Source organism: Curcuma longa, chromosome 3 (assembly GCF_044706935.1).
Source record: "Curcuma longa cultivar G26 ecotype Majalengka, Jawa Barat chromosome 3, ITB_CL_G26_1.1, whole genome shotgun sequence".
Lineage (NCBI taxonomy): Eukaryota > Viridiplantae > Streptophyta > Magnoliopsida > Zingiberales > Zingiberaceae > Curcuma > Curcuma longa.
The window spans coordinates 13,434,919-13,454,314 of NC_133863.1; the positions used below are offsets into that span (position 1 = coordinate 13,434,919).

General features: G+C 36.7%; 3 protein-coding genes across 4 annotated transcripts; all 3 read left to right on the forward strand.

Moving 5' to 3' along the window:
• Positions 1-10,575: 10,575 nt before the first annotated feature.
• On the forward strand, positions 10,576-13,925 carry LOC141823399 (ras-related protein RABE1c-like). The gene is made up of 9 exons (XM_074710678.1): positions 10,576-10,725; positions 10,810-10,954; positions 12,507-12,579; positions 12,670-12,770; positions 12,894-12,959; positions 13,048-13,145; positions 13,238-13,300; positions 13,375-13,467; positions 13,536-13,925. The coding sequence occupies exons 2-9, from the start codon at positions 10,882-10,884 to the stop codon at positions 13,617-13,619; spliced, it is 651 nt and encodes a 216-aa protein (XP_074566779.1). The 5' UTR covers positions 10,576-10,725; positions 10,810-10,881; the 3' UTR covers positions 13,620-13,925.
• A 761-nt stretch (positions 13,926-14,686) lies between these two features.
• Positions 14,687-17,699, forward strand: LOC141824995 (uncharacterized). Its single transcript, XM_074712353.1, has 2 exons — positions 14,687-15,776; positions 17,466-17,699. The coding sequence occupies exon 1, from the start codon at positions 14,687-14,689 to the stop codon at positions 15,725-15,727; it is 1,041 nt and encodes a 346-aa protein (XP_074568454.1). The 3' UTR covers positions 15,728-15,776; positions 17,466-17,699.
• A 401-nt stretch (positions 17,700-18,100) lies between these two features.
• Positions 18,101-19,290, forward strand: LOC141824971 (elicitor-responsive protein 1-like). Of its 2 annotated transcripts, none has more exons than XM_074712321.1 (5): positions 18,101-18,268; positions 18,370-18,438; positions 18,528-18,684; positions 18,757-18,898; positions 19,056-19,290. In XM_074712321.1, exons 1-5 carry the CDS (start codon positions 18,202-18,204, stop codon positions 19,113-19,115), a joined length of 495 nt encoding a protein of 164 aa, XP_074568422.1. In that variant the 5' UTR covers positions 18,101-18,201; the 3' UTR covers positions 19,116-19,290. The 2 variants fall into 2 exon arrangements, with proteins under 2 accessions (XP_074568422.1, XP_074568423.1); XM_074712322.1 differs by having other exon boundaries at positions 18,373-18,438.
• The last annotated feature ends 106 nt before the right edge of the window (positions 19,291-19,396 follow it).

Here is a 19,396-nt window from a genome sequence, read left to right on the forward strand (position 1 = left end):
TGGTGCAGACGAACCAAATGGAATTGAAAAGTATAAGAATATTAAAATTCTAAGTTTCAAGTTCGAATTTATTTTATTATTATATTTGAATTCGGGTTGAATTCTTTGAACCTTATATTATTATTATATTAGAATTCGGTTTGAACTCTATGATTCAAAATGATTTAAATTTAAATTTAAATTTAATTCAAATTATAATGTATTTTAATTTGAGAATATTTGAATGAAACATATTTTATTGTATAATATAGTAAAAAATAACAAAAATATTATTTTTTATAAACAATCAAATAAAACATTATAACATTTAATTCTACTTTAAAAATTATGGAATATGTTTTATAATTTTTGAAGTCAAGTTAGTCGGTTGGATCATACTTGGCCAAGCAAGTTTGATAGGGCAAGGAGCCAAAATGATCAACAATACCAAATGGGTTAGATGAAGTTGGGTAGAACAAATAGACCGAATGGGCTAGTCGAGCCAAATTGATTGATAAAGCCAAAGAAGGAAGATGAACTGAATGGACAAGATGGCTTGGATGAGCTAGGCAAGCCACTTATACTAAGCAAGCTGAACAAATTAGGCAAGCATGGTAGACTAGTAAGGGAGGGCAAGCTAAACCTGTCGCTCTAGTTTGTCGGGTTGAATATATTAGTTGAGCCAATTGAACTAGTCAAACCAAAGGGCTAGTTGGAGTGATTGAAGAATGAGTTAATTTAATTGTTCAAGGTAAGCAAAACTATTTGGCTAATCAGGCTGATCAATCAAAATAAATGCCAATTATCTTAGATAGGTAGGTTAAACTAATTGAACCAGCACGCTAGGCTATCCAATTGCATCAAGTGAGCAAGGTTGGTCAATCAAACTAGCTAGCCAGATAGGTTGACCAATCAAACTAGATAAGTCAAATTAGTTATTGGCCAAGGTGAACCAAGTGGGTAAATAAGATTAAGTAATTTTGGCAATTTGAGTGAGTTAATCGAGTTGGGTAGACCATTGGTGGCAAGCAAATTAAGGTTAAGACAATTAGGTTGATCAAGTTAATCAAGAAGTTGGGGTGGTCAAGCTTGATGAGTCGATTAGGTTAGATGGGCTAGACAATTCAATCAAGCAAGTCATGTGTGTAATAAATCAAACAAATCATTTATGTAAAAATTATTTTGTTAGGTATTGTCGGTTATTTTTGATATACGTGCTTGAATGTTCAAAGAATTGCAAGACACACATGGAGTTTAGAGAGCTTGTGATTCGAGGAGGTCGAGTGAATATTGATGTTGATTTTTTTTGTAGCCAAGGTGATACACTTAGTGGCATGGAGATTCGAGAGATTGGTGAATATTATATGAAGTGACCAAGGGATTATATTGCAATATAAGATGGTGTTATAGTAACTTTGAAGCACGACTTAGTGCAATCAAAGTGGCATCTCAGTGATTAGAGGTCTATGGAGATCGAAAAAGGTTGAACAAGATGGCTGAGGAATTGTAGGATGAAAAGCAAACATGGATAACATCTAGAGGAGGCAAACTACATAAGCAAAACATCTAGTCGAGGGCTCAAGTATATCCATGGGACAAAAAGCTTAATGGGAGACATCCTTGGGGGTGAAATCATGCCTCAAAAAATAAGTTATACTGAGCGATGATAGTTGAGTGATTTATATGCATGAGACAAGAGTAGAAATCAACCTAAGCACGAGACTCAATCATTAAGATAATCGAAGTTGGATTCTGATCAACTAAATCCAATTGAATGAAGAGCTAAGTCGACTTGGGAGTCAATTCAAGTTAAGGAGTCAAGAATAAAATGTGTATGTTTATTTAGTCAATACGTAGTTACTTTATTGGTTCTACAATGGTCAATAACCTATGAATTATTATGAAGGTAGCCGACTCAAATAGTTATTAACAAACTCAGATAGAGGCGATCAAATAAAGCAAGCGACTAATGATAGTTAGCGATCGACTATTGCTGACAAATTAACTAAATAACAAAGGGTGAATAAAAGGAGTTGAAAGGCTATAAAAAGGGAGTTCAATGCCAGTTTTTAAATTAACAAGATAGAGTTTGTTAAATTCTTTAAAGCCTCTGGTACCTTTTGTACTCTCCTAAGTCTTTCTCTTATAATTCTTATAATCTTGCATAGTGTAAGTGGTTTTTTTACCTTTAATAAAAAAGTGACATTCTATGAGTGATACATCAACGGATTATACGCCATCAAATAAGAGCCTTAGAGACTATCAAACCATGTAAACAAGTGCGTTACGACTGTAAATGTTTGTTTAAATTTTGCTAAGCTAATTCTATATCACCTTGCAAAGCTTTACAGGCATTAAACAGCATAAAACAAAAGAAATATATATTGAACTCAATGGATGTTTTGGTTCTTTTGTAATATGAAATTGGATCCGAGGTCAGAAAAAGTTTGTCTGCATTTCAAACTGATCAATACAAAATGCTGCAACTCACTAACCTGCACTTCATCTGTCTGAAATTAAGATTCCCAGCAACCCATGTTTCCTTGCAATGGATCTCCAACAACTTCACGTACGTACACAATAATTAGCCATGTCCAGCATAAGAAAGAAACAAGATTTACAATTCACGTGCTCGTTCTGAAACAGTACAATTAATATATAATCTCGTCTCCTTCATCGATCGATCGCCACTTGAGGTTTTGCTTCATCTTCTTCCACGAGTCATGAGTTTGGTAATTTACACTACCAAAATTTAATAGATATTTGTCATAGCTAGCTTCCTCATCAATACTAGAGGAGGTGAATTAACAAGGATATTATATTTGTCACTTAAGTTTTAATTTCTTGGATTTGATTGGGCATCCTTTTTCTTTATTCGTTGTAATCTGCACTGATGCTATCGGACTAAGACAATGTAAGTAGTCAAAGGAGTCTTGTACATACGATCGACTTTGCCTTCAAAATCAACAACCCAATTTCTTCTCTCATATGGATTCCTCACTGCTCTTTAATGATTTTCTCAACACTCACAAGTCAAAATACAATAATAGCCTTTTTTTTATATATAAATATTTATCTTGGTGAGCAGTCTTGTAAACACAGCAACCATTAATATATTTGAGCATTTCTGTTAAACGTCAACAATTCACCTACCTTGTTAGTCAGTGCGCTCATAAGACACTCACTAAGATCACATACTACAAAAATTAATGGGATTAGCGACGGACCATTTCCGTCGCTAAAATCGGTCGTTAATCGCGATTAACGATCGATTAGCGATAGATTAACGATCGATTAGCGACAGAAAAGGCGCATCGTGTAAATTTCGATCGCTGACGTCATTTTAGCGACGGAGACATAATTCCGTCGTTAATTAGCGATGAAATTAAAAGTTCCGTCGTTAAATTTTGCGACGGCCGAAAACTTCCGTCGCTAATAATTAGAGACGGATTTTTTTTTCACCGTCGCAAAATTTAACGACGGAACTTTTAATTCCTTCACTATTTAGCGACGGAATAATAAAATTTCGTCGCTATAATTTTAAATAAAATAAAAAAATTATTGATTTATTAGCGACGGAATTTATAATTCCATCGCTATTTAGCGACGGAATTATAAAATTCTGTCGCTAAATTTAAAAAAAAATAAAAAATTAATCATTTATTAGCGATGGAATTTATAATTCCGTCGCTAATAATTTATTTTTTTTAGGCATGTTATTCTTTTTCTTCTGAATTTCCTGTTTACATATCAATCAAACCAATATAATATAACAGTAATACACTGATAAGCCAAAAATAGTAAAACACAATAATAATACAGTATTTGAATACAACACTAATACAATCTGAATACAATAACATAAATACAAATCTCTAGATATACTGATACTGTATCAAATGTCAAAATACAATAATATATCAAAATTACATCTAAACGAGCTCAGCCAAAATAGAAGATCCTACAAAAAGACAATAAGATAGGTTAGTAATAGCTTAATTATAACAACCTATTTAAAAAATGCATGCTTACAAGCAATAACTTTAAAAAAAATAAAAGTAATAGAAATGTTAACATACCTTGCAGGCAGCTACTGATCAAGAGCATTAGGGTCCTGAGTCTTCGTATCAGGGTCCACACCTCGCATCGCATGATAAGTAAGCATGGGTGGAGTCTGGCCGAAGGCCTCCATAAAGGCCGTCATCTGCCACGCAAGCTGATCGTACCTATGTTGCTGCGTCTCATCTGTGGCGTGCTGCTGCGCCTCTAATGCGGAGAGTCGATCCTTTAATTCTTGATTTTCTTTTTGTAGGGCTTCTATCGCAGAAGATGATCCGCTGGGATGCCCCTGGCTCTAGGGGCCATCACACGATCATATACGACTCTCGCCTGAGACCCTAGACCGTAGAGGGTGGAGCTCTTCTTCCTTCCACCGACCACATCATAGTAGATCTCATTCAACTGGTCGGTTGAGAGCTCCTGCCTCTCTCCCCTCAACTGCAGGCGCAGACGCCTGTGCAACTCTAGCAGAATATTCAGCCTGTTTAAAATTAAATTATTATAAAATTTAAGTTTAGAAAAAAATAATTACATGATGGTAATGTGAAATAAATTTACAAATTATTTTCTTATGTCTAATGCCTGCGAGCGAGGATCGATAAATGTGTCATCCTTGGACTTGTGTGTCTTCGTAAAAATCTCTCAACAAGTAGGAAGACGCTGTAACTCGTGCTCCTGAAAAATTAAACACAAAGTGAAGATGCTAAATTAAACACAAAGTGAAGATGCTAAATTAAAATTGGATTGTCATCGAATAAAATTCATCACGTAGGCATGAAGATAAAAATATCTTAGCCTAAATCGGAATTGATCGGAATTGATTTGGATTTGATTTAATCAAATTATGATAATTTAATTAGATTAAATCGATTCAATTGATTTAAAATTAGATATGAAATTTAAAAAAATATGAATTAATTTTTTTATTCTCTTTCATGCACACAACCTCGCTTTCACCGTCTCACATACAAGCCTCCACGCACCGACTTCTTCTTCTTATTTTCTTCCTTTTCTTTATTTTTCTCTTTCAAATTGTAACTTAATTATTTTTGTCTTCTCTTTCGTCAATAATAACTCTCTTTTATTTTTCCTAGAGCAACCATCTTTCTTCCTTCCTTCTTTTTATTATTTTACAACTGACCAATAACAATCCTAGTCCTTCCCTTCTTCCTCTACAACAAGAGTAACTCTTGTTTTGCCTTTTCTTATTATCGGAGCTAGTTGAAACCGTAAGAAAAGAGGACAAGACTTCCGTTCTCTTTTTCTTTCAATTCAAGCAAACCAACACTAATTCCTATTGTTCTATTTGATTTATCTTTTGTTTATTTTGTTTCTCGTCTTCAACTAATATCAATAGTGCGAAGAATAGTGGAAAGAATAAGTCATCATAGTAATTAAACTTATTTAATAGTCTATTTTTTATTTCGTTAAAATAACACTCTATCTAAACTTGCTATAGCTTTACATATCTATTTTGTTGATGTAATCATGCCCATGAGCTATAATTTTGATAATTGATATCAATAAAGCTTATAGTAAAGTATGAGAAACCTCACTTGTGTATCAAGTGTGCAAGAAATGTTAGGATTTTGTGAGCTAGAAGGGGGAGTTGAATAGCTCAAATCGCTTATTCTTGATCTAAGGCAACGAAAATTATTTGCAAATCAGTCACACCACATACATAATGCTAACTTAGATGATTTTACTTGGTATATGTCTCCTTGAAAAGACTAATCAAAGAATCCACTCTCAACTCACCACTTCCCCTAAACCTTCTCTTTCTCAGACAAATCCTGAAGACGAAGAAACCTTCTTACAGTAGGATTACAATAGCTTGCAAAATAAGTAAGAAAATACAAAGAAGAAGAAGAGAAGTTTTATAATGATATTGAGAGATTTGCTTCTTCTTCTTCTAAAGATTTCTTCAAGTTGTGTAGTTGAAGATCAGATGGATTCTTCAGCACTTGAGCAAGAATTCTTGGAGCAAAAATACATGAACAATATCCATCAATGGCTAACTTTCATCATTTAAACCTATCCAACTTTTCTTAAGATCAGTCGATTGATTTGGTCAACGATCGAATAACGACTTTTGAACCTTCTGAAATAGTATATGATTTTGTGAATTTTAAAATCAGTTGACTTGAATCGATTCTCTTCTGTTTGCTTTCGAAACGACATCAATCGACTGATATGATGAATCAGTCGAATCGATTCTCTTTTGTTTACTTTTAAAATATAATCAATCGATTGATGTGGAGAATCAGTTGAATCGATTCTCTTCTGTGTCCTTTTGGAAACAGCATTAGGCGACTGATGTAATGAATCAGTCGAATTGATTCTCTTTTGTTTACTTCCGAAACAGAATCAATTGATTGATGTTGGAGAATCAGTCGAATCGATTCTATTTTATTTGCTTCCGAAACAGAATCAGTCAATTGATATATTGAATCAGTCAAATCAATTCTATTCTATTTTATTCTGAAATAGAATCAATCGATTAATGAATCAATCGAATCGATTCTATTCTATTTGCTTCCCAAATAGAATCTGTCGACTGATGTGGTGAATCAGTCGAATCAATTCTCTTTTATTTACTTTTGAAATAAAATTAGTCAATTGAAGTTTCTTATCAATCGAATCGATCCTCAAATCAATCTCATTGACATGGGTATCAGTCGATTGGTATATAGAATTCAAGCTGAAACTCAGTATCAGTCGATTACTTATTACCTTTTAGTCGACTGATACCAACATTAGTCGACTGGATATTATTATCAATCAACTAATGAAATTTTATACTAAATTTGTTTAAATTACCTCTTGCATATCTAATCTATGATGCACTTGATTTCTTTTCTTTGTGTTAAGAATCTGATCATCAATCTTTTTGGACTTCATTTGCCTCACATCCGACCTTTTGATCTGTAAGGACTTTCTCTTGCTAAGAGTTTGCTTCTCGACTTTCTTAGACTTTCCTTTACCTTACATATGATCTTCTTATCTGTAAGGATTTTCCTGTACACTTGATGTATAAGTGAAATTTCTCATACTTTGCTCTAAGCTTTACTAATGTTAACTATCAAAATTATAGCTTATAGGTAGGATTGCATCAATAATCTCTCCCTTTTTGATGTTTGACAATACTAAAGTTTAGAGAGCATTTATCTCCCCCTTTGATAAATATCAAAACATCAGAATAGTATGATAATGGGAAGAAATGCCCCTAAATCATGACCCACATTATGGATAAGAGGAAGAAATGCCCAAACACACATGGCAACCAAGACAACAAAGATGAAACTCTCATCCATAGACTATATGTAAAGATAGATGCGATACACAAGCACACAAACCAACATAAATAAACATCAAAGAAAAGAGCTAAGATATAGATCATAAATTAGAAATATCACATTCACTTCAAAAGTTGGCACAAACTTAGGAGCACTCAAAAGGTGCTAAGTCAAAACACAAAGTGCAAATGTGTACATATCGATACAAATATCTTAGAATGAAAAATGAAAGCCTAATCAAGGTCCATATCTGGAGGAGCACTACTGTCAGTCACCCCACGGAGGATAGAAGGCGGCGGAGGAGGATAACTCGACATCCATGACTGAAACATCGGTCAGAAAGGCAACAGACCCATCAATGGAGTCAAGATGACCGCTAAGTTCAAGGCGCAGTTCTTCGACCCGAGTGTCAAGGGATTCATTGGTTGCCTCTAAATAATCTTCCCAATCCGTCGAGGACTCATCATTGTCAGGGGTATCTGGTGCTGGTACAGGCGGTGCTCCCTTAACCTCCTCACCACCAAGTTTGTCGACATGATCATCATGATTGTCGTCCCACTCTATGGTGTGAAGGCCCTCCCTCATCCCAGCTAAGGAGAAGTTGCGTAGTCCAATCCGATCGTAGTCAGTAAGAGGTTTAATGTTAGCTCTGTCCCTAATCACATCAATACCTAATGATGCAATCCATGCAGTAATGATATGAGGGTAAGACATGTCACTACAAAAATATAGGCAAATAGCGACAAACTTTTGTGACAAAAATATTTCATCGCAAATTAGAGACGAATTTTGCGACAAAATAGCTATTCGTCGAAAAATTACAACAAAAATTGCGATAAAAAAATTTTTGTTGCCAATTTGGGATGAAGAATTATTTGTCGCCATAGTCGTCGCTAAATAGCGACGAAAAACAATTTCGTCGCCAAATTGGCGACGAAAATAGAATTCGTCGCTAATTTGACGACGAAAATTTAATTCGTCGCCAATTTGGCGACGAAAATTTAATTCGTCGCCGAATTTGGCGACGAAAACGTGATTCGTCGCCAAATTGGCTGAAATGGTTCGGGTCACAGGAGTGGGGCCGTGGGATTAAGTTAGGGTATTTGGCGACGAAAATTATTTCGTCGCCAAATTCATCGCCAATTGGCGACGAATTAATAGATTCGTCGCCAATTGGCGATGAATTTGGCGATTCGTCGTCAATTTGGCTGAAATGGTTCGGGTCGCGGGATTGGGGCCGCCGGATTTAAGTTAGGGTATTTGGCGACGAAAACTGTTTCGTCGCCAAATTCATCGCCAATTGGCGACAAACCTATAAATTCGTCGCTAATTGGCGACGAAAAAATTTTCGTCGCCAAATACCCTAACTTATCACCCCCACGCCTGATCCCCTTTTCTTCTCCTTCGCGTTTTCCCTTCTCTCTTCTGATTTCTCTCCGCGCGAATCCTCCGGCATTTCCCTCTCCGATTCCTCCGGCTCCGGCGACAGCAACAGCGACGGGAACGACGACGACAAGCTTAGGCGAGGCTTCTTGAGGGTAAGATCTATTTTTTCCTTATAGTTTATTGTTGTTTCTTCTATTGGGGGGCTGGAAAGTGTCGGCGTGAAGGTGGCCGGCCGGCGTGGGCTCGTTGGCCGGGCGATGGTATGGCGGCGGGGTGCTGGGGTTCGCGCGCGCTGGTTGCTGGAGCTGGCCGCCCTGGGGTGCTGGGGTGGTGTGATGGGCGGTCGGCCGGCAGCTGGTGGGGTGTTGGCCGACCGGCCGGCCGCCGGTGGGGTGTTGGCCGGCCAATGGTGTGTGCTGGCCGGCCAGTGGTGGAGTACAATGCTGGATTAGGGTTAGATAGGTTAGGTTAGCTAGGTTAGGTTAGGGTTAGGGTTAGACTTTGTGTTTATGGTTAGGTTTAGTGATTAGGGTTATGTTTTAGGGTTAGAGTTAGGCAAGAAATGATGTGAGATTTGCACAGGCGGCCAACCAAGAGGAGTTTTCTGCGAGCTTTATGTTTCTTTTGGAGCTACATAATGGCGTCTGCAAATCTAAACACTTTGGCTAGATCTGATTGGAGTGCAGCCATATTTCTCGAGATAAAATGGTCTCGCAGGTAACGTTTCGAGGTCGTTCTAGTTAAGAGTCAAGATGCTAAGTGTTGGGACTGTTTCCATTGTTTTGGAGGAACTATTTTTGCTATCATTCTCTACTTTCATCATGTAATGATAAAAACACAGGTTCGTTTCGAGTATCGCATCGATATTTATCGCTGTCGTTTTATATTAACGATCTTGTTTATCTTAGTGAGTAATTGTCACTTAAAGGTGGTAAGGTAGCTTCCTAATTTCCTTGCAAATGCTATATCAAGCAAGTCAACTCAACTTTCTATTGAATGATCTGCACTTGTAGCTTTCGAAATTCCGGATGTGTGGTTTGAGAACACTTGAACATGAATCACTGAAGCAATTGGTCTGCCAGTCAAGGGAGTAGTTTTTCATTATATTAATACGCTTTTGATAGCTTCACAAGTATATCTTTTCCCTTGTAGACCAGTGTTTAGAATCATTTAAACAGGGGTTGAACCGGTCAGCCACCCGAGTCATGTTGACCTGTTCGATGGAGTCGAATCGATCACTTTCAAGATTAATTGCTTTCACTGCTCTTCAGAGCAAAATTCTTCGAGTTGGTGATTTATTTCTCTTCAAATCCTTGTAAAATGGACATTTGAGGTGAGTGATATCAGCTTTGCCATGAGTCTTTGCTTTCCCTGGCAAATCTAAATTATTTTAATATCTTTATCAAAACTTATTTAATAGTTTTTACACACAAAGTAGGAAAAGTGTTTCTTTCAGCCAAATTGTCAAAGTTTATTATCTTAATTAACAAACTTATCGTTAGGATGACATGGCTAAATCGTCATCAACAAAAATATTCTAAACATTTTTTTCTTCTCATTTTCTATTTAACTTGTTGATATTCTTTTAATAAACAATTCTATTATAATTTCTAATTGCCCTTAACATTACTTAACTCTGGGCATTTTTATATTTGAGAGGATACAGGAAGCATTCTTTTTAATAATTTTAGAACAGAAATATATGTATTTTAATGATATAAATAAAAAAGAGTATTCTTTAATTTATTTTTTCTTAAAAATTTTAATAAATAAATATAGGGTTTTTTTTTGCACCTAATATTTTATATTATAGCATAAATGAAAATTATAAGTAAAATTTCGGTGTGATCTTTCTCGCTGTTCATTTCCTTCTCCTCCACTTCGCCTATTCCGACGGCGGATCCCACGGCCAGAAGAGCGACACCGCTGCTCGCCTCCTCCTCTCCGTATCTCCAGCTCTTGAGATCAAGCCCTTCTTCCTCCTATTGGTGGATCGAGGAGTCTCGTAAGCTTTTGCTGGCCATCCTTTTTGCCTCATTTGGTTTCCTCGATTTATGGTCTTATGGTTTTTGATCTGCTTCCTTGGGAGGGAGGGGAGAGATCTGCTGCGGAGGCGACTTAAGAGAGGAGATTCTTGACTCCTCCGCCGTTGGTTATCGCGATGGCCGCTCCACCTGCTAGGGCACGCGCCGATTACGACTACCTGATCAAGCTTCTGCTAATCGGAGACAGCGGTAAGGCCTCTTCGCCTTTTTTTCTACCACGGATTTGATGACGTTTTCATGTGCTTCTTTGATCCTCTTTTCATCTGAAAGGTCCGGTCTTTCTTGTCCTTTTCCCCTTAATTTAGATTTGGACGATATGGGCATCATTGATGTTTGGGTCTGGATTGGATAGATCTGCGTGAAGCATGGATTTTGATGATATATTGGGACTACTTTTATTGGATTTCAAAATGCTGTGCCTTGTCAAATACAATATTGAAAGTACTTTTATTGGATCGCAAAATTCTGATATCTTCCCATGGTTATTGTGTCACGCGATCCAAAGTCAAATTTTTGATGCTTTTCAGTTATAATGGATTAACTTATCTTCTTATATTTCATAAAGAAAGAACTAATCGCTTTTGCCTATTTATTCATAGGAGTTGATTTTATTTTTATTGTAGCATACATTGTAAAAGATTCTAAAGAACTTATGTTGCTAGTGCGTTAATTGTTTTGTAAATATGGAGTTACCGATTTCTCATCCAGTTTCTAACTGTGAAAACTAGGATTTTGTGCTCTAGCTGGGAGTCAATTATCATATAGACAATGCCAGACCTACCTTATGGTTGACTGTTTAAATAATCATTATGGTTTACATTGAATTCAATTGTTAATCTTTTGTGTCGCTTATTATTCAAGAATGAAACCTTAAATCACAGGATTTTCCAATAGTTTAAGGTTTTAAGTTTTGGTATATATGCAAATTGGGATGAGTAATTATGAATAAGGCTGCTTTACATATTTTCCTTTGCAAATATAAAGAATTTTGAATGTGGTTCCTCATTGGTTTATTTACTTGGAGAGAAAAGAAAAGAGGGAGGATATGGAAGTTAGTTATTTTCTTGAGAAAAAGTACCCAAATTTAAAAATCTTAGTTTTTCTTTGACTAGACTTGCATAAAAATCCCTAGTAACCACTAAGAGTATTTTGCATACCTTTCCTATTTTATTTTCTCCTGGCATTAACTAGCTAAAACGCTTGCTTCGTAGTTCGTAGCATATTGTTTACTGCAAAACCATTATTTGGGCAAGAATCAATTATTTGTTGGTGAAATCCCCTGTTGAGCGAAATTCCATTTTGTCAGTTTTTGTCATATCTTTCCTGGTTTTATAGATCATTTTTCTTAGCATTAGTGATTGATTTGCAAAAATTTTAGCCCTGTGTAATATTTTTCAAAATTGTTTTATTAAATTGTAATTTTATATCAATGATTATACATAACATGTTACTGCTGTATAGAATGTTTTTGTCTGTGTATGCCTATTCAATTAATCATCCCCACTTGTGAGGTTATGGAAATGAGTGTATGCATGCACATGGTGTGTTTCTGCGATATAGAGTTTTGTTGTCTGTCTACTTCTATCCAATCATTGTTGTGATGTAGGAGTGACAGTGCATAAAGTCATATATACCAAAATGATGGACCTTCCTAATCTACAAATAAAAGACATTCTTCATATTTACAAATCACCTGGTTGTTATGTTTCCATTATTTTGATAGATGTTTGTTTTACTGTAGGTGTTGGGAAAAGTTGTCTCCTTCTGCGTTTCTCTGATGGTTCGTTCACAACAAGTTTCATTACTACAATAGGGTATATTATGTTTAAAGCTTTTCTTTCACAACTTGATTACTTTATTCTTGTGTTCTTTTTCCTGTTTTTGATTGTCTATCTCTTGCACAGTATTGACTTTAAAATAAGAACTATAGAATTGGATGGGAAGCGAATTAAACTCCAAATTTGGGATACGGCTGGTCAAGAGCGTTTCCGAACTATAACAACTGGTAGGCTTTAATTGTTTTCTTTTCGTCTTAAAGAAATTACTTTAGGATGCATCCTTTGCACTCGCATTTGATTTTTTTCAGTGGCTTTTCTGAATTGACACTGCATTCTCTCCATTTTGCTAGCTTACTACCGAGGTGCCATGGGCATTTTGCTTGTTTATGATGTCACTGATGAGTCATCTTTTAACAGTAGGCACCTTTACTCTTTATTCCACATAATTAATTGTTTAGATTATATTCTTCCTCTTCCTGACATAATGCCTGCTTATTTCGACAGACATAAGGAATTGGATCCGGAACATTGAACAACACGCGTCTGACAATGTGAACAAAATTCTAGTTGGTAACAAGGCTGATATGGATGAAAGCAAACGGGTATGTTCCCTTGGATCGGTACCAATTTAATCTTCTATCTTCAACTACAATAGTTCGGCTTCCCCCAAGGCTTTACATTTGTGGTTTCACAGGCTGTGCCAACTGCAAAGGGACAAGCACTTGCTGATGAATATGGAATCAAATTTTTCGAAACTGTAAGCTCTCATACTGTGCATATTTTTCTTTTGATGGCTTCCACTCTCTAACCGCTGGTGTTTATGCTGCACAGAGTGCCAAGACAAATCTGAATGTGGAGCAGGTCTTCTTTTCTATAGCTAGAGACATTAAGCAAAGACTCTCCGAAACAGACAGCAAACCTGAGGTACAAAGAAACTTTCCCATAGCTAAACTTTTGAGCACCAATCTTAAGCATTTGTCAATCTGACGCAGGATCGGACAATTAAGATCAACAAACCAGACCAGGGAGCTGCCGAAGGCACTGGGGCGACCAGATCAGCATGCTGTGGATCTTGAGTGATCGATTCGCGGAGAGGCGGAGATGGACTCAAATGTAGTTGATAACTAATTTGCATGTCAATAGGCAACAAAGGTTATCAATACAATGGACTCATGGTGGGTGCTTGTAATTTCAATCCTTTTCTCCGTTCTGGTACATTGTCTCTTCGACTGCTTTACTTATCTGACATTTTTTTTTCTCTCTTTCATTTGGTATTGCAAACCTGCAATTCTTGTTCTATTATCTTTGTAAAATCTGTGTGGAAAATGTATGCTTTATCACTTTCATGTCACTGGAAAATATCACCAGCTTCTGTGGAGTTTCTCATACTTCTCTAAATTATAAATATAGCTATGAGTGGGCTATGACTTACAGGAATAAATTATTGATATTTTTAACAAGGATCTTTTCACATGTTCAATTTAGATTGCTATATAGATTAATTTTCTTTTCAAGTATTATTCACATTTATTATTATTATAATATTGAAAAAAGGGTAAAAATTACAAGGACACTTCAAATTAATTGAATTGCTTAAAGGGTTTTTTTTATTAGAAAATAAATAAAAGGGCTTATATATATTATTTGTATATTAATTTTTTTAATTTAATTAAAATTATTGAAATTTTATATAGTCAACTAATTAGCTACTATAATTATTTTAATAGTTATTTAAGTGATTTTAACTTTTATTATAATGATTTTAATAATTTAATAAAAAATGTAATAAGATATCCTTTTATTTTTTTATAAAAAATGTCCTTTCAACAATTCAGATAATTAATAACCTTTGATTTTTAGCCGACATATATTTCACTCTGATAAATTTAATTCTTTTAATTTAATTATAATGGCCTTGTAGTTTGTTATTTGTGGAGAACCTATAATCGAAACCGCGTGGTTTGCTTTTCCGGTCGGCGGTTGCCCTTTCGGGTTCGGTTCGAATTTATGTTCGGGAATTAACAGACCCGCGTTGTTTTCCTATTTTAGCGCCCTGGAAAGGATGCGTCGGTCGCTCTTAACGTCTCTTTCTCTGTCTCTCCCTCTCCTACCTCGGAGGGAACCCTAGCTTCGATCGGCCAAGATGCCGGCCACCGCGGGCCGCGTTCGCATGCCGGCGAACAATAGGGTGCACAGCAGCGCCGCGCTGCAGACCCACGGAATCTGGCAGAGCGCCATCGGCTACGACCCCTACGCCCCCACAAACACGGGCTCGGACAAGGGATCCGCCCGCCCCGGAGAGGATAGCGCCGCCTCCGCAGCTGAGAACGCCTACTCTAGTTTCCAAGGTCTCCTCGCCCTCGCCCGTGCCACCGGCTCCGTCTCCAACGATGCCCGCGGCGCCTGCAAGAAGTGCGGCCGCGTCGGCCATCTCGCCTTCCAGTGTCGCAACTTTCTAAGTGCCAAGGATCCCTCCGCCGCCGCCGAGAAGGAGAAGGACGATGACGCCCTCCAGGCCGCTGCCACCGCGGCCTTCGAGCGGATCAGGAAGTCGAACGGACTCAAGGATGAAAGCAGCGAGGAGGAGGAGGAAGAAGAAGAAGAAGAGAGCGACAGCTCAGACTCTGATGTGGATCCTGAGATCGAGAAGATCATTGCCGCACGATTCGGTAAGAAGTCAAAGAAGAGCACCGACGACAAGAGGGTGGAGGATTCCAAAGAGGATAAGGTCAGCCATCATCACCGAGGGAGGTCCAAGAAGAGGAGTGGGAGGAAGAGGTCCAAGGAGAGTGATGAATCCGACAGTGGCAAAGAGGATGATAAGAGAAAGAAGAGGAGGCACAGGGGCTTTGATGACGATGTGGATGAAGACAAACATGGGCACAGGCACAGTAGGAGTAGAAGGGATGAGAAGAGGAGGAAGAGCCACAAGAAGAGGGATGAATCTGATGACTACGATGATGATTCTGAAGATGAATCTGATAGGCGACACCATCACAAACGGAGGCATTATCAGAGGAATGACTCTGAGAGTGATTCTGATGATAGTGGCAGAACCAATTCCCGGAAGAAGTCTCATAAGCACTATGATCGACATGGAAAGAAGAGGACAACAACTACCTCTGAGTGTGGCGCAGAGAATGATGGTTCTGAAAATGTGCGTGGTAGAAAAGGGAGGAAGTGAAGCATGGATAGGCGTACCAATCGTGAACATGCAGTGGACAATTCATATGGTCAGTGGTATTTTCTTATGCTATAGAAATAGTATTGCATTATGGTTTGTTTTTGTAATGTTTCTCAACTGAACTTCCAATTATATGTTTGTGTTGTTGCTTATTGTGCCAAGGATTCAGAAGCTGTATTTGAAAATTGATATGGTAATTTGATATTGTACTTTTGATGATTGCGCTATTATGCTTTCTTTGTCATGCTTGAATTCTTCATCCATATTATCTCTTAAATGCTAAGATTTAGACTATTCATTGTTCTTTTGAAGTTCTAAGATGCTTGTGGAGAATGGTTGAGTTTGACAATTAGTATTGTATCATGATGGGCGTCCAAACGTTCATTCTGATAAAAAACTGTTCATTCTGATAAAGAACTTTTCATTCTGAGTTAGACTATTCATTTGTTCATTAGAATGCTGACTGAATTCAATAGTACTCTTTTAAGTAGTTATAAAATAAGGGATGTTGTTGCAATCTCTATTCTGTATTGATTAACCAATACATCAAAAAATAATAAATTGATTAGTCAAATTGTCAATTTGAAAATGATATCACACATATACCTTATACTTTCATAGGCATTTAACTAAACCTTTCTCTCTCTATATATCTATATAAATTCATCAAAACATTGATATGTTCGCTCCTTTATTCTCAATGAAAGTAGTCCATCTTTGTCTAGATGTCCAATCATCTACCTATCCAACCGAGCCTCAAAATTGGGTTGGCTAATGTTAACACAACCAGTTATATGACTTGCAATGTTGTGGGTTGTAGTTTGATCTTAACAAGTTCTATTCATAAATGGATTGGCTTGTTTATGATCCATAAAAATGGATTGAATATAGTTGTAAACAGGTCAGCTCATTTATAAAAGTGTAGATGTTTAATTATTTATATTAATATTAATATATATGCTATAAATATATGATCTAATATATGTTATAAATATATAATATAACATAGACTTATATATACTCTTGCATTTTGAATTCATGTTTAATTATTAATAGTTTGTTATCGCCATTTAAAATTTATCTGAGTTTGTTAAATGAGTCATATATATTAGACAATACATTTGTGATTATTTAATTAAATGAGTAAAGAGTCAGAAATAGATTGGTTAGTTCAGCTCTTTTATAGGTGGTGTGTATGAGTTATAAATTTTAACTCATATATTAAAGTAGTTAACTTTAAGTTTATGTGTTGTTGGTCCATGAGACATGACATGTTTATAACATGCTAACCTACCCTAAACCATCTTGGAACATCACACTGAGGATATGCCTTATTTCTAGTCTAGCTGAACCGCAACTAGCTAGACTGATGCCAATCAAGGTCCATTGACCTTGACACGTTCTTGAACTCCTTCAGTTAATTATCCACGTTGTAGTCTAAGCTTCTGGCAGACTACTTTTATCTATTGTGATTTGAACAATTAGTTTGCATACTTAATAAGTTGAGTAAGATCCATTGTTTGTTAATAAATGAGTAGGTGGAAATGACTAGAGCACAAGCCCCTTGTATGGTGTTTTTGCTTGACTTGGTCACTCAACATGGAGTGATTGAAAGTAAAAGTCGTCTGATCATGCTATACGGCAGATTCCCAATTTATTACACCATTTCTTGTGCTAATTGGATATTCTTTTTTGATTTCTATCAATTGTTTAAAGAGTTGCTGTATTATTTGGTTAGGTGGAAAAAGACTAGACCAAAGAGGTTGGCGGATGAAGACAAAGCTGTCTCTCCTTGAAGACTTTCTTTTGTTTTTAAAAATGATAAGGTGAATGGATAGTTCACCCAGTGACATCATCGCAACTAAGAGAAGAGAAATGCAATATAATAGGCGAGCATCATCATCATCATCGTAATAAGGTTGGTATCAAGGCTACATTTCTGAAAAAATATTGTTAAAGATATAGGTTTTATATGTTTTGTCAACTTATGTAATTGTTTGGAAAATATTGTGTTCGTGTTAAACGACTATCGTGAATGTGATTTGTTTTGAAAGATTAGCAAGTTTGCTACTTTGTTATCGATTTTTCTGAAGAGTACGAGAGAAAAGTTTACCATCGGTAATATTTCAGCAAGTTTTCAAGTTCTTTTCATTAAGTTTGTGTATAGTTTATAAGACTAGCTTGCTGTTTGTCACTGTAGTATACTTGTGTAAGGAAGTGTTTTCAAAAATTAAAAATCTTTAAGTGTTTATTTGCTAAAAATAAAATAATAGGTACCCAATAAGGAAAAAAAAACATTTTCTTTCTAGATGCTTTGAACGCTTAGAATAATAGGAGATGAAAGACTTTGACTAGTTCAGCCTTTGACTTGGAATGCAGGATGCCATTTTATCCCCCAAACTGTAATTCCTGCCTCAAACACGAAAAGAAAAGCAGAGGAGATCTAATCGATCGAGCATAAACTAAAGTCAGAAATGGGGAAGGGAATTCTGGAGCTGCAGCTGGTCGATGCCAAGGGACTTCAGGATACTGACCTAATCGGTATCTTTCTTTTTCTTTTTCTTTTTCTTTTCTTTCAAATTAAAGAAAGACAACGACGGTATAATTGGCTCCAGAATTTAAGGATCTTTGTAATTTGGTAGCAGGAAAGATAGATCCTTACGTGGTGATCCAGTACAGAGGCCAAGAACACAAGAGCAAGATCGCTCGAGGTGAGTCAAAGTCAACCTGTCGCAGGATTTCAAGTTTGACTTTTGTGCTCTCTTGGATCACCTTCTGATCTTCTCATAATTGAGTTCAGGCCAGGGAAGTAACCCTACGTGGAACGAGACGTTCAGGTTCCTGGTTCGCTCGGCGGCGGCGGCGGCTGCAGACGGCCAGCGCCAGCAGCACAAGGTCACGTTGAGGATCATGGACCACGACACCTTCACCGCCGACGACTTCCTCGGCGAGGCCACGTATGTAAAGAAGATTTTATGGCATTTTTTGGCGAAATCTATAATTGTCTCTTCGACTATTTGATGGCGTAGGATCTACGTGGGAGATGTGATTGCTCGAGGGGTGGAGGAGGGGGCGGCGGAGCTGCAGACTACGAAGTACAGGGTGGTGCTTGCCGACCAGAGATACGGCGGAGAGATCCGAGCTAGTGTTACCTTCACTAACAACAAGGAGGTAATTAATTAATTAGTGAAAATAACTACCGCAATGCTAAATTAGAGGTATTTTTAAAATGAGAAATATGTTAGAATACTATTTTTATATATATTTTTTTTTAAAAAAAAAGAAGTGCTAAATTAAGGGTATTGAGAACTTTGTTGTATTTGGCTAGACGGAAGAAGAGGGAACAGCAGAAGAGTACGGTGGATGGAAACACAGCTTTAGCTCCTAAGATTTGTTTAAACACTTGTTTGCTATGAATATTATGAATGCTGTTTGTTTTGTTAGAGTTTGTTTATGGAGATTGCCATGGTGATTTGTTATGAAAGATAAGCAACTTTTATTGTAATTAATTTTGTATTAGAGCAAGTTTATCATTTTAATAAAAGACTAGTCATATTAGCAGACTTGTGTTGGCTACAGATAGGTTGTGTTAAATATAGGTTTTGAATAAAATTGTGAATACTACTAAATCATGCTTGCAAGTTTTTAAATTATTCTTAAAATTTTAAC